Source organism: Panthera pardus, unplaced genomic scaffold, assembly GCF_024362965.1.
Source record: "Panthera pardus isolate Hobbes unplaced genomic scaffold, ASM2436296v1 HiC_scaffold_16, whole genome shotgun sequence".
NCBI lineage: Eukaryota > Metazoa > Chordata > Mammalia > Carnivora > Felidae > Panthera > Panthera pardus.
This window is the reverse complement of record NW_026526721.1, coordinates 155,036,058-155,049,362: the sequence shown is the minus strand read 5'-3', so window position 1 is coordinate 155,049,362 and position 13,305 is coordinate 155,036,058. Positions and strand designations below refer to the sequence as shown.

Here is a 13,305-nt window from a genome sequence, read left to right as displayed (position 1 = left end):
TTTGAGGAGAATTTTTCCGTTTCATCTATTTGGCTAGGTTTCTGTCTTTTACGGGTTCTAATCGCTTGTTAAGTGTCCTGCACCTGTGAGTACTACCGTATTTTAAAAGGGGTCATACGCTGTGCAGGGCCTGGCACTTCAGAAGGTGTCTTTTGACTGTGTTGCCTGCGCTCTGTTGCTGCATCTTTGGCTGTTCTGTCCCGCTGCTTTAGTGGTGGATTGTTCGGACCTTCCACCAGGTGTGCGTGGCTGTGTCCGTTGAAGCAACCCTGGACAAAAGGAAAATGAAGTGAAGGCGGGGGAACCTTAGCCTGTACAAAGAAATGAAAGGGGTGGAAAAAAAACACCAGGCAGAGAATCAAAGAAACTATAAGGCTTAATCCAGAGAGAGAAGAAAATAGGAAGGAGATATAAAATATAAAATAAAAAGGGGCGCCTGGGTGTCTCAGTCGGTTGTGCGTCCCGCTTTGGTTCAGGTCACGATCTCACGGGATCGGGCTCTGTGCTGACAGCTTAGAGCCTGGAGCCTGCTTTGAGCTCTGTGTCTCCTTCTCTCTCTGCTCCTCCCCCACTCATGCTCTGTCTCTCTCTCCTTCAAAAATAAACAAAAACATTAAAAAAAATTTAAAAAAGAAAAGGTATATAAAGAATAGATTTAAATGCCTGATCAAACAAGCAGAATAAGAATTGACCAAAAATCAAATCAGAAACTACGAGCTAGATTCCAAAGGGAAGAAAAAACAAGAGGAGGGTAGAAAGAAAAAGAAGGGAAAAGAGTGAAGAGAAGGAAACAAAAGAGAAAAAAAATCAAAATTAAAAATTAAAAAAAACAAAACCAAGTCATATCTCTGATAGATAAGACTTAAAAAAAAGCCCTAAAACTATAATGTCTGCCCACCTGCCAAAGTTAATACTGATTAATAATTAATACTAGTAATGTAATATTACTGAAACCTAGTTTAGTTTTCCAAGACGTTTTCTGTAGTGTTCTTTCACAGCTGGTCTGTGCAGAACAAGGTCCTCACGTGGCATCTGGCAGCTGTGTCTTACCAATCTTTAGTTGGTAACCACCTCCCTCTCCTTGCCTGCCATATTGAGTTGTGTGTTTCTTACATGATGTCTGTTACCCCTTTTTTGTTACTTGTGTAAATATTCAATCTTTTTATATTTTTTATTAAACATTTTCTTAATGTTTATTTTTGAAGGAGAGTGTGTGAGTGGGGGAGGGGCAGAGAGAGAGAGAGAGACAGACAGACAGACAGACAGACAGAATCTGAAGCAGGCTCCAGGCTCTGAGCTGTCAGTGCAGAGCCCGACATGGGGCTCGAATTCACAAACTGTGAGATCATGACCTGAGAGGAAGTCAGACGCTCAACGGACTGAGCCACCCAGGCGCCCCCATATTTCAATCTTTTTAAAAATGATTTTGGGTTTTTCTTCACTTTCTTGCCTGAGTTCTGTCAGTTCCTGTTCCACATTTCTCTTGCTGTCTGCTCTCACCTGCTGTTGTCTAGGCCATCTGGTCCTCTGTTCGCGTTTTGTGTTCTTTTGATACTATGATTATATGCTTAAGTTTTTAGTTTATTTTAGCTTTTTCAGCATGCTGTTTTCATCTGCTTTGTGACAATATTTCCTTGGTGAATTTTCATTACCTATTGGAAAGTTACATGCTCATTTTCATCCTTTTCCTTCTGGTTTCTTTGTGTTGAAGCAGATGGGATGCCTTTTCCGTTACTTGTGTTTGGATGAGATTGATTTTAGGTAGAGGAGTCGCAAGAGGCTCCTGAGTGGGGGCATGCCCCCCTCCGGTCGTGTGGTAGCGTTCTGAGCCTCTTTGTGTCGGGGCTCCCTCCTCGGCTTCACTTCTTTGGCTCTCAAAGCCTAGCCTGCTTGAGGAAGGACTCTTCCTCCGTACCTGTGTTTCCCTGAATCCCTCACGGCCTTTCCTTTGCGAGGTGCTGTGTCCGCTCTGAGAGTCTGTTATTTTGCGGACCTGTTGGAGTGCTTGCCCCCTTTCTTCTTTTTCCCTGGTTTCACTCCTCCTATCTGCTTCCCCCGGCCTCCCTGCCCTCGATTAACCTGCCTCTTGCTCTCAGCAGTTCCCTCTCGGGATGAGGCCTCTCAGCACTCCATTTTTCCTGCGACCTTTTGGTGGCTGATGAGGACCAGTTGGCTTTGCCTTTATCATCTGTTGGCACTTGTTTCCTTATTCCGTTTCATTGTTTTCAAATTTGCTTCAAGTCCTTTTCACTCACGGGGGTGGGCCCTTAGCAATCCCTTTTTTTCCCCAGTGTACTTGGTGTATCTTATCATTCTAGTACCAACTTTGCTATTTGAGGGGAGTGTTTGACCACATATTTAAGAATCACATTTGAAAAGCGATTTAAATTTGTGCCCTTTCTCATCTCCTAGTATAACTAAAGATGTAGCTTTTGTTTTGCTCTGTTGATTTTGCATGTGAGCTGCCTCTTATTTAGAATAGTTCAGTTGACTTTTTTAGGTTTTCCTGGTGTATAAAACATCATCTGTAGATGATCATTTTTTCCTTTTCTTTATACCTTCTTTATACCTCTTAATTTCATTTTTTTTATCTAGATGTTTTGACACATTCTAAGGTTGTTGATGATACTGTTTCATTTTGGCTACAGGAATATTTTCTACTAAGTATGTTAGCAGGTTTGGGGGTTGAGATTTTATCATGTTAATGAATTGGATATCTATTTTGATTTTACTAAGATTTTCAAAAAGATCAGTGATGAATATTGAATATTATCAAATGCTTTTCAGTATCTGTGGAAATAATTTGATTTTTAAAAATTTAAATCTATTATTTGGATAATACATAAATAGGTTTTCTTAAACCATTCTTGTATTTCTATAACTTTGCTGTTTCATATTTGCTTTCTCTCCTGTGGTTACTCTCTATAGATGTTTTTTATATGCCTGAGAATACTTTATATTCTCTAGTTGTGGTGTCCAGGGTTCTGAATGTCTGGTAGGTCAGACTCATTAATTATGTTATTCACATCTTCTATAGTCTTACAGTTTTTTTGTTTACTTGGTCTGTCATGCTGAGACAGGAGTGTTAAAATCTTCCCCTCTGATGAGGGGTAAGTTTATCAATTTCTCATTGTAACTTTATATACATAGAGTCTTGTTAAATGCAAAATTTAAGAAGTTTTAGGTCTTTCTGGCAGATTGGCAGATCTCAAGCATTAAGCACTGAATTTGTCCCTGATGATGCCTTTGGCTTCATTGCCTCTGTTATCTGCTGTTATTATATTTGAAACCACCTAAGTAATGTAATTTAAGCTCTAAATTTATGTGAGGCATATGCTCATCTTATGAATTATGAAGGTAGACCTTTTATTTTTGTTTTTAAATGTTTATTTAGAGAAAGAGCGTGAGCGGGGGAGGGGCAGAGAGAGAGGGAGAGAGAAAATCTCAAGCAGGCTCTGCACTGTGAGTGCAGAGCCCGACACGGGGCTCAGTGTCTGAACCGTGAGATCATTACCTTAGCTGAAATCAAGAAGTCAGATGCTTTAACCACCTGAGCCACCAGGTGCCTGAGAGTAGACCTTTTTAAAAAAATCTATTCCTTTTTTTTTTTTTTAAGTTTATTTATTTTGAGAGAGACTGCACAAATGGGGGAGGGGCAGAGAGAGGAGGACAGAGGATCTGAAGTGGGCTCTGTGCTGACAGCAAACAGCCCGACGCAGGGCTTGAACTCACAAACTGTGAGATCACGACCTGAGCTGAAGTTGGGTACTTAACCGACTGAGCCATCCAGGCGCCCCTAAAAAAATACGTTCCCGTCAATGCTGAGGTAACATGCTTCTTTGTTGACTTCTTGTGTTGGCTGGGTACTTTTTTTCTGACCCAGCCTTTCACTGTTGGAGTAGACATTTGAGGTTCCTGCCTCCATGTGGGGCAGTGAGACGAATGTTTCCGTAGATGGAGATGTGTTTGTTTTAAGACCCCTGTTTCAGGTCTTCATGAGAGCTTGTAAGACGTTTTAATTGCTAGTCCTTTGGGTTATAGAAATACTCGACAGCCAGCCTTCCTCAATGCTGGTTTATACTTACTGGCCTCACTTACTATACTTACTGGATTTTTTTTTTTTTTTTTTTTTACTTGGTAATTCACACATGTGTTGGGACGGATGCCTACTATGTTTATTCTTCATTTTTGATATTTTGGAATTTTGGGATGGGATAATTTTTAGGTTATTCTGTTGACCACATTGCTGGAAATGCATGTCCTCAAAGAAATTTTTTAAAAACCATTGCTTAGATCATTGGTTGAGAAAAACAAAACTTTTTTTTAACATTTTTTTTTTTTTTTTAGCACGCAGCAGAATTGATTAAAACAGTGGCATCTCGCTATGATGAATATGTCAATGTGAAAGACTTTTCTGACAAAATCAGCCGTGCCCTTTCTGCAGCAAAGAAGGATAATGACTTCATCTATCATGATCGAGTTCCAGACCTTAAAGATCTGGACCCAATTGGCAAAGCCACACTTGTGAAATCTACCCCAGTCAGTGTCCCCATCAGCCAGAAATTCACTGGTATGTCAAGTACTCAGATACGCTTTAATCTTACTCATCTTTTCCCCAGTTTAATCTGTTGTTTTTGGTAGTGAAAATCACATAACTGCTATTGTATGTTTTGAATATGATTTGCATTCATGTTCAAGATGAATATGAGAATCAAAATGAAGTGTTGTATCTATAGTGAAAATTCAAGATGGAAAGTAAATGGTAATAAACCATGCAGTCATAAAATTTGAAAGTACATTTGAGTAATGATTGAGACTTTAAGCATTTGTCATTTTAACATTTGTTATATTATTTAGGAGTCTGCTATTAAAAATAAACATTCATAAATATGACTTTAAATGTATAAACTTACAGAGTCATGGTTGTATGGGATAAATGTTATAATATCCTTGGATTTTGTAGATGTATTCAGTGTATAGTAGTTTCTAGCTGAGATCCCAAGGATAGTATTGTACGTTATTGGGAAAGGCTGATTATTTTATTTATTTCTGTTTAGCAAACAAGATGTGTTTACCATGTGCCAGGGACTCTTAAGTACAGATAACTAGCTCATAATTAATATTCTCACGGTAGTCTCATGAGATGGGTACTATTGTTATCCATAACCCTTTGAGTGATGAGGATATTGACGCACAGAGTGCTTGAATAATTTGCCCGATGTTGCAGAGCTAGAAAGTGGTGGAAGGAGCTGGAAATTAAACCCAGGCAATGTGGACTGCTTAACCAGTATAATCAACTAATAAAGAGTGTAGATCTTCTTCACCAAAGAAGTCAATGACAAACACATCTTGAAACGTTAAGAAAATTAAGTTCAAAGAAAAAGCTCTCATTGTTCGTGAATATAGTGCTCTAAAAATTCTCTCCATCGTTGTACTTTCAGTAGTGATTTAGTTTTGATTTTTAAATATTTGTAGACTTTTTATGTGACTATAGGAAAGGGAATATGAGCATTCACTTTACAGATGGACTTTGTGTCTTGAAATTTTGTTGAAATTCACATTGCTCATTTTAGATTTGTTTGAAAGTATGGTTCCTGTGTCAGTGCAGCAGTCGTTGGCCGCCTATAATCAGAGGAAAGCTGACTTAGTTAACAGATCAATTGCTCAAATGAGAGAAGCCACCACTTTGGCAAATGGGTAGGTACAGCTTTAACTTCCATAAATATATCTGTGAAGTTGTAATGTTTTCTGTTTGATTGTTACCCTAACTAAATAGTTTATGAGCGTTTGGTTTTCTGAGCTTGGAAGTAGCAAATACACATTCCTGTGCACTCTGGGTGGATGCTCTATCTGCGAAGTCCTAGGAAATAGACTTGCAAGAAACTCGGTTACTGAAACTAGTGAGAGTGTTTGACCACTAATTTACATGGTAGGAGATACTTATTTGAGGGAAGTGAGAAGTAGAAACGAACTTGTAAGTTAAGATAGATAGCATGGTACATGGTTCAGCATTCTGAACTAATTTTTGTTAATGGTGGATTGAAGAGTAACAAAATAATTCATTGGCTTTTAAAGTGTCTTCAGTATAATTTTCAATGAAGTACAACAGATAGACCCACTTGAAGTGTATAGTTCAGTTCTTTCTGATCAGCTTACACCATGTAACCACCACCACCGCGATCAAGGTAGAGAACATTTACATCACCCTGAACAGTTGCTTTGTGCCACTTCAGTCCTTCTTCCCCTGGCCCTTAGCCACTGCTCATCTGCTCCCTGTCACCCTAGGTCGGTGTCACTTTTTACACAGGTTAATACAAACATTATAGCGTGTGCATCACATTACATGTACATTACGGTATACAGCATGTTAGGGTGTTGCCGCAGTATGTACGGATGGAACCCTTGCGGTATGTTCAGCGCACGTAGCGTGTACTCAGAATGTGTTCGGCTTCTTTCACTTTGCGTAATGTTTCTGAGATTCATCTGTGTGGTATGTATCAGTTTGGTCCTTTTTATTAGTGAGCAGTATTTCATTTTATGGTTAAATAGCAGTTTATTCTACATTTGCCTGTTGGTGGACATTCCACGTGCTGTGAGCACCGATGTGCAAAGCTTTGTGTGCACAGGTTTTATTTCCTTCGGGTAAATACCTAGGATGACAGTTGCTGAATCGTCCGGTTGCTGTAGGCCTGACTTCATGCAGAACAGCCGGATTGTTTTCCAGCGTGGTGGCTCCAGTTCATATTCCCGCCTGCACTTTTTGGGAACCCTGCATCCGTGGCAGCACTTTGTATCGTCAGTCTTTTTAATAGTTTTAGCCGTTTTAGTATGTGTGTAGCAGAATCTAATTGTGGTTCAGTTTACATTCCTGTGATTACTAATGACGTTGAGTGACTCTTCGTGTGCTTACTAGCCATTCGTCTGTCTTTTGTAACGTATCTGTTGATATTTTATGCTCGTTTGTTAAAATCGAGTTTTTCTTGTTCTTAGTATATTTTAGAGCAAGTCCTTTGTCAGGTATATGAAATTGAGAATTTTTTTTTCCTAGTTAGTTTAATTTTTCAGGTTTTTAATTTTGATGGATGCATGGATTTTGACCTGACTTTTCTTTTTCTAGCAAGAAAACATAAGTTTACCTTAATAACCCCTCCGTTATGTAAATGAAATAATACTTGATACTGTGCTACAAAACTGAGAACAGATGAAGATTCTGTGATTAATACCTAGATCAATTTTGTAGTCTTGACGTTCTGCTTAGATGACATGAAATTACAACTATTTTGTGTATTATTTCTGACTCACCAGTGACAGTATAACAACAGAAGTATGGTAAAAGTTTGTATTTTTTAAGATAGAATTTTTGATTTTTAATTTCTTAGACTAAAAGAAGTTAAGTTTGAGCTTGAGCTCAAGGTAGCTCATGTTTTTTAATGTATATTTCTTACTTTTTGGCTTTTAATTCTGAACTGTGATCTTAATTCTTTAACAATTTTGTTTTAATTTTATCAATCACTGATTTCATTTTTTTAGTCCTGTATCTTTGCTTTATTTTTCCATTGATGAGGGTTGTCAATTATTTTGGGGTGTGAACTCCATTGCTATTGATTAGGATATACAGGAGATTAATGTTAAAAATTTTTTTTAATGTTTATTTTTGAGAGAGAGAGAGAGAGAGCGAGCGAGCGAGCATGAGTGGGGGAGGGGCAGAGAGAGAGGGAGACACAGAATCTGAAGGGGGCTCCAGGCTCTGAGTTGTCAGCACAGACCCCGATGCGGGGCTCGAACTCACAGACTGAGAGATCATGACCTAAGCCGAAGTCGGACGCTCAACCGACTGAGCCACCCAGGTGCCCCTTTTTTAATTTTTTTTTTTTAACGAGGAGATTAATGCTTTAAAGATGGTTTAGACCTCAAGATGACACAGTATCTCATTTTTTCAGGGTGTTAGCTTCCCTTAATCTTCCAGCAGCAATTGAAGATGTGTCTGGAGATACTGTACCTCAGTCTATATTGACTAAATCCACATCTGTGATTGAACAGGGAGGCATCCAGACTGTTGATCAATTGATCAAAGAGCTACCTGAACTACTACAAAGAAATAGAGAAATCCTAGATGAGGTATGTTTTAAGAGATTTGTTTTTCAAGTAAAAACTGCTCTACGCCTTGGTGTCCAGTGGGGATGAGGACTGGTTGCTTTCTTTTGTTGGGTTTCGTAGGGTAATACTCACCATCTTGATGAATTTACTGTGGCCGAGGGCCTGCCTTTCAACTTCAAGAGGAGTTCTGATGGAGGGAGAATGAATTCATACATGCCTTAAGGGTGTATAAATGCGCACTAATGAAACTCATGTGACCACGATATAGTATTGATATACTGTGAGAAATTACTGGCACACAAACTGTTCAGACTCTTCATAATTAATGGCTTCTTTTCTATGAAAGATTAGATTTCTTGGTAAATGTAGAATCAGACTGAGGAGGTTAGGCCATCAAATGTTTTATAAGCCCACTGTATCCATCTTCCAGTAAGAGAGGGCATTTTATCAATGGGTATGGAACAGTAAAGTTTTTTGGCCAAAGTCAGCTGTTTGACAGTGTTAATTCTCCGTTTACAATGCCTTCACCTCTTTCTCCTCATTGATTCACTTCTTTCTTTAGTGATAAATATATTCAAAATGGTTATATAGGCTTTTGCCACTTGAGGAGTCACGTCTTTCAGGTGACTTCTGTTAATCAGTGCTTTAGTCCATGGTGTTTAGTTTTCAGCTGACTTGCAGAGAATTTTGTATTTACATCATTTCCAAGTACTTTGGGACAGGGATAGAGGACTTAAGTAGCGTTGACCCTCGCACAGCATGGGGTGCTGACCCTCCCTCCCCCATGCAGTCAGAGATCTGAGTGTAACTTTGGACTCAGACATAACTACTCACAACCTACTGTTGACTGGAAGCCTTACTGGTGACATTAATAGTTAATTCACCCATATTTTGCATGTTATATATATTATATTCTGCATTCTTAAACTAAGAAATGTTACTAAAATCGTAAAGAAAATCATAAAATCCTAAGAATCCTACATTCATAATATTGTACTGTAAAAAATCCGCATGTAAGTGGACCTACAAAATTCAAAGCTATGTCATTCAAGGAGCATCTGTACAGTGTGAACCATGGGGAGGAGAGTATTTACCTCCTGGGTTTTGTTTGTTTGTTTGTTTGTTTTCTTTTTAAGGGTTTTCTAAAGTAAAAGAGTGAAACCTGTAACCTATGGAACATAGTACGTGCTTAATAAATGATAGCTGTTATTACTATTACCACCATATTACTATGATGATGAGAGTATAGTCACTATACTAACTGATGCAGAAGTGGTTGTGGTGGCATATTAGCTACTGAAAAAGGTTAGAAAACTTACATGAAAACTTACTGCAGTATTGGCCTGGGGAATCTGATTCATGAGCGGTTCTACATTAATTATACCATCAATGTTACCAACCTCATCTATGTAGAGGTAGTCAGTGATCAGATAATTGAAAGCAAACAGAATTGATGGTACAGAGTTCAGTGCCAAAACCTTGCTGTACCGAGCTTGTTAGAAGTGCAGCATCTCAGACCCCATCTCAGACCTTCTGAATCAGGATTTGCATTTAACAAGATCGCAGGGTCATTTGTGTGTACGCGAATATTTAACAGACACTGCTCTTGAGGTCATAGACTTGGTTGATTTTTATGTCAAGCAAGCTTTTATCTGGTGTTGCAATTGAAAGGGCGTTACAATAGTAGAGAGCCATGGGGAGAACAAGGGGGAGAGTGCTATTTAAGGTCACACGAAAGTGGAAGCAGCAGGAAGTAATTGACAGGGAGGGAGAAGACAGATGCTGGAAAATGCAGGTATCGCAAGGCAAATATCAGTCTGGGGACATTTAGTCAGTGGAAGTTACAGTCGTAAACCGTTCTTCAATGTTGGAGTTGGAGTTGGATTTGATTCCCGGGTTTTGTTCTTAGCTGTGACCCTGGGCAGATTACTTAACAATCCTGTCTCATTTGACTTACCCCCCAAAATGGGAGAATAGTGTGTATCACGTAAGATAGCTACCAAGTGGGATCTTGCGTGTACCTGCTAGTTGGTAGTTACTAAATATCACTGTATTTCCTTGACTGTAAGATGTCATTGACTGGAAGATGCATATTTGATCTTGAAACGAGTTCTATGGACAAAGAACACTGCCTATTGAGATGCTGTATTTCAGTGTAGTTGTGAGGAGCATTTGGTAGAAATACTAGTGTGTGAAGAGCTTCCCTTCTAATTACGGTCAGACTGGCATTCTGAGTGTGTGTGGTACGTGTCTGTTGCCTGCCTGTCTTAACATGAGGGACTTTCACTTGCCTCATTTGATGTTTCTAACAGCCTTCCGGAGTAGTCACTCTTACCTGGTCAGCGGTACTTGGAGAGTCTCCTCTGGAGTAAGTTGTGAGTAAGTTGTGGAGTCAGGTTGGGAAGCCGGTGTTCTTTGGTGGCTTTTAGAAATTTAGTTTAGTCTTGATTTTCAGAATTTTGAAGTGTCCAATTAGTTTAATTTTTAGATAATCAATTTATCATTGCCAGGGATCTGTTGGGTCTTTTAATCTTCACTCCCTGTCCGTGGATTCTGTTTCTTCAGTTATTTCTTTTCCGTTATCTCCTAACGAATTTCTTCTAGTGAATGATGGTTCTTTTGATGATGATCAGTTTTCATATCTCTTAACATTTCTTTGACTTTTTCTCTTTGCGCCTCTGGCCCGCCTTCGGCTCATTAATTGGTTATTAGCCGTGCTTTTTGTGCTTTTCAGCCATTCTGTTGAGTTTTTGTTTTTCATTTTATTGATACCTTTTGTTTTCATCATATCTGATTCTTAAAAAACAATCTCCTGTGTTTATTTCACAACTGCATGTCTGTTTGTTTTTGAGGTAAAATTTGCATAACATAAAAGTCCTCATTTTAACCTTAAAGTGTACAAGATGGTGGCATTTAGTGCATTCGTCTTGTTGTGCAAGCGTGCACTGTCCAATTTCAGAGTGCTTCTATCACCCCCGGAAGAAACCCCCATCCTCATTAGCAGTCACTCCTCATGACCCCTTGCCCCGTCTCTAGGCGGCTGCTAATCTGATTTCTCCCTCTGGATTTGCTTCTTCTGGACATTTCATGTGAATGGAATCGTAGACGGCATGTGCACCTTCTGCCTCTGTCACTGAGCACGATGTTTTCAGGTTCATCCGTGTTATAGTGTCAGCACTTAATTTCTTTTTATGGATGAATAATACTTCGATCGTATGGAGGCATCACCTACTGTTTATCCATTTATCAGTAATAGATATTTGGGATGTTTCGCTTTTTTGGTTATTAATAATGTTACTTGGGAACGTGTTTTAAGCACCTGTTTTAAATTCTCTCAGGTATATACAGAGGAGTGGAGTTGCTGGGTCATATAGGAATTCTATGTGCAACTTTTTTAGGAACCGTCGAACTATTTTCCAGAGCAGCTGCACCATTTTACATTCTTACCAGCAGTGTGTGAAGGCTCCAGTTTCTCTACATCCTTGCCAACCCTTACAATTGTTCTGTTTTTCAATTCTAGCCAGCCTTGTGGGTATGGAGTGGCATCTCATTGTGGTTTTGACTTAACCTTTATACAGAAAATCCTAAAGTTAGTGGTTTAATAGGGATTGCACTGAACGTTTTGAGCAATTTGGGGAGTATTGCCAATCTTTACAATATTAAACCTTCTGTGAATACGGAAGGGATGTCTTTCCATTTATTTAGGTCTTCTTTAGGTTCTTTCAACAGTGTTTAGTAACTTTTAGGGTATAAGTCTTGCACCTCCTTGGTTAAATTTATTCCTAAGTGTTTTATTCTTTTGATGCTATTTAAATGCAATCGTTGTCTTAATTTCCTTTTTGGATTGTTCATTGCTACACTATAGAAATGCAACTGATTTTGTATGTTTCTCTTGTATTCTGTAACTTTACTGAATTTGTTTATTATTTCTCATGGTTATTTTGTGGATTCCTAAGGATTTTCTTTATGTAAGGTCATGTAATCTGCAAGTAGAGGTAGTTTTACTTCTTCCTTTTTGGAATCTTTGTTTAAAGTAGTTTTGGTGTATGGGTATACATGTTCTCTTAGTTACTCTTCCCTTTTAATTTACTGAATAAGGTAATGGCTAAATGCAGCCCTGCATCTTATAAGACTTTGTGTTAAATATGTCGTAAGTTGGATATGTGCAACAGAACTGTTGTACCAGTTGGTACCCCAGCCAGTAACGTAGGGGCACTCAGTCCCATCTCACTAATTCTCACCTGTCTTGAGTCTGATCATTTAAAAAGTGTTTTAAATTTTTTATTATCAGAAATGATATTTCATTGTTGCTTTGCCCCCTTTTTAAAAGTCATTAAGATTGTTGGATGAAGAAGAAGCAACTGACAATGATTTAAGAGCAAAATTCAAGGAACGCTGGCAAAGGACACCATCTAATGATCTCTATAAGCCTTTAAGAGCAGGTAAAAATGTGCATAAATGGCTTTCGCTTGCATAAGTTCCCCATTTTTTTAAAGGTGTTATTTTTAAGTAATCTCTATATCCAGCGCGGGGCTCAAAGTCACAACACTGAGATCAAGAGTCATGTGCTCTTCTGACTAAGCCAGCCAGGTGCGCAGTAAATTCCCGATTTGGACCCACATTTTTGATTGATTAAATTCGGGTCATTTGTAAACCAGTAGTTACTAAAACTACTATTATGAAAACACAGGTGTTTTTCTCAGTTCATTGTAAGATAAAAACTAAGTAACAGAGGTAGTCCATGTTCATTTCATTGTAAGAAGTTCGGATTCTTAAAAATGGTATAAAGTAAAAATTAAAATGATTCTGGGGGCGCCTGAGTGGCTCAGTCGGTTAAACCTCCGACTTCGGCTCAGGTCATGATCTCACGGCTGATGGGTTCGAGCGCTGCATCAGGCTCTGTGCTGACAGCTCAGAGCCTGGAGCCTGCTTCGGATTCTGTGTTCCCCTCCTTCTCTCTGCCCGTTCCCCACTCACACTCTGTCTCTCTGTCTCTTAAAAAAAATAAATAAACATTAAAAAAATTAAAAAAAAAAAAGATTCTGTAACTCTCTTTTCCTATTCCAGGGCCTGTGCATCTTTTTTGTTTTTTTTTTAAATAGCTTCCCCATGGGAAGCATATTTGTAAAAAATAAATGAGATCATATTATATACATATGGTTTTGTAATTTAATTTCATTTAGTAGTGGGTGGAAAATAGGAATTTTA

The 13,305-nt window shown here is 38.6% G+C and overlaps 1 protein-coding gene across 2 annotated transcripts in view; it reads left to right on the top strand.

Annotated features, from left to right (window-relative positions):
• The window catches only part of PDCD6IP (programmed cell death 6 interacting protein), a 71,208-nt gene that overhangs the window by 35,180 nt on the left and 22,723 nt on the right, over positions 1-13,305 (top strand). For both annotated transcript variants that reach the window (XM_019418603.2, XM_019418602.2), the window contains exons 8-11: positions 4,348-4,570; positions 5,574-5,697; positions 7,941-8,118; positions 12,428-12,539. In XM_019418603.2, coding sequence (XP_019274148.2) covers positions 4,348-4,570; positions 5,574-5,697; positions 7,941-8,118; positions 12,428-12,539 — 637 coding nt within the window. The remainder of the gene's footprint in view (positions 1-4,347; positions 4,571-5,573; positions 5,698-7,940; positions 8,119-12,427; positions 12,540-13,305) is intronic.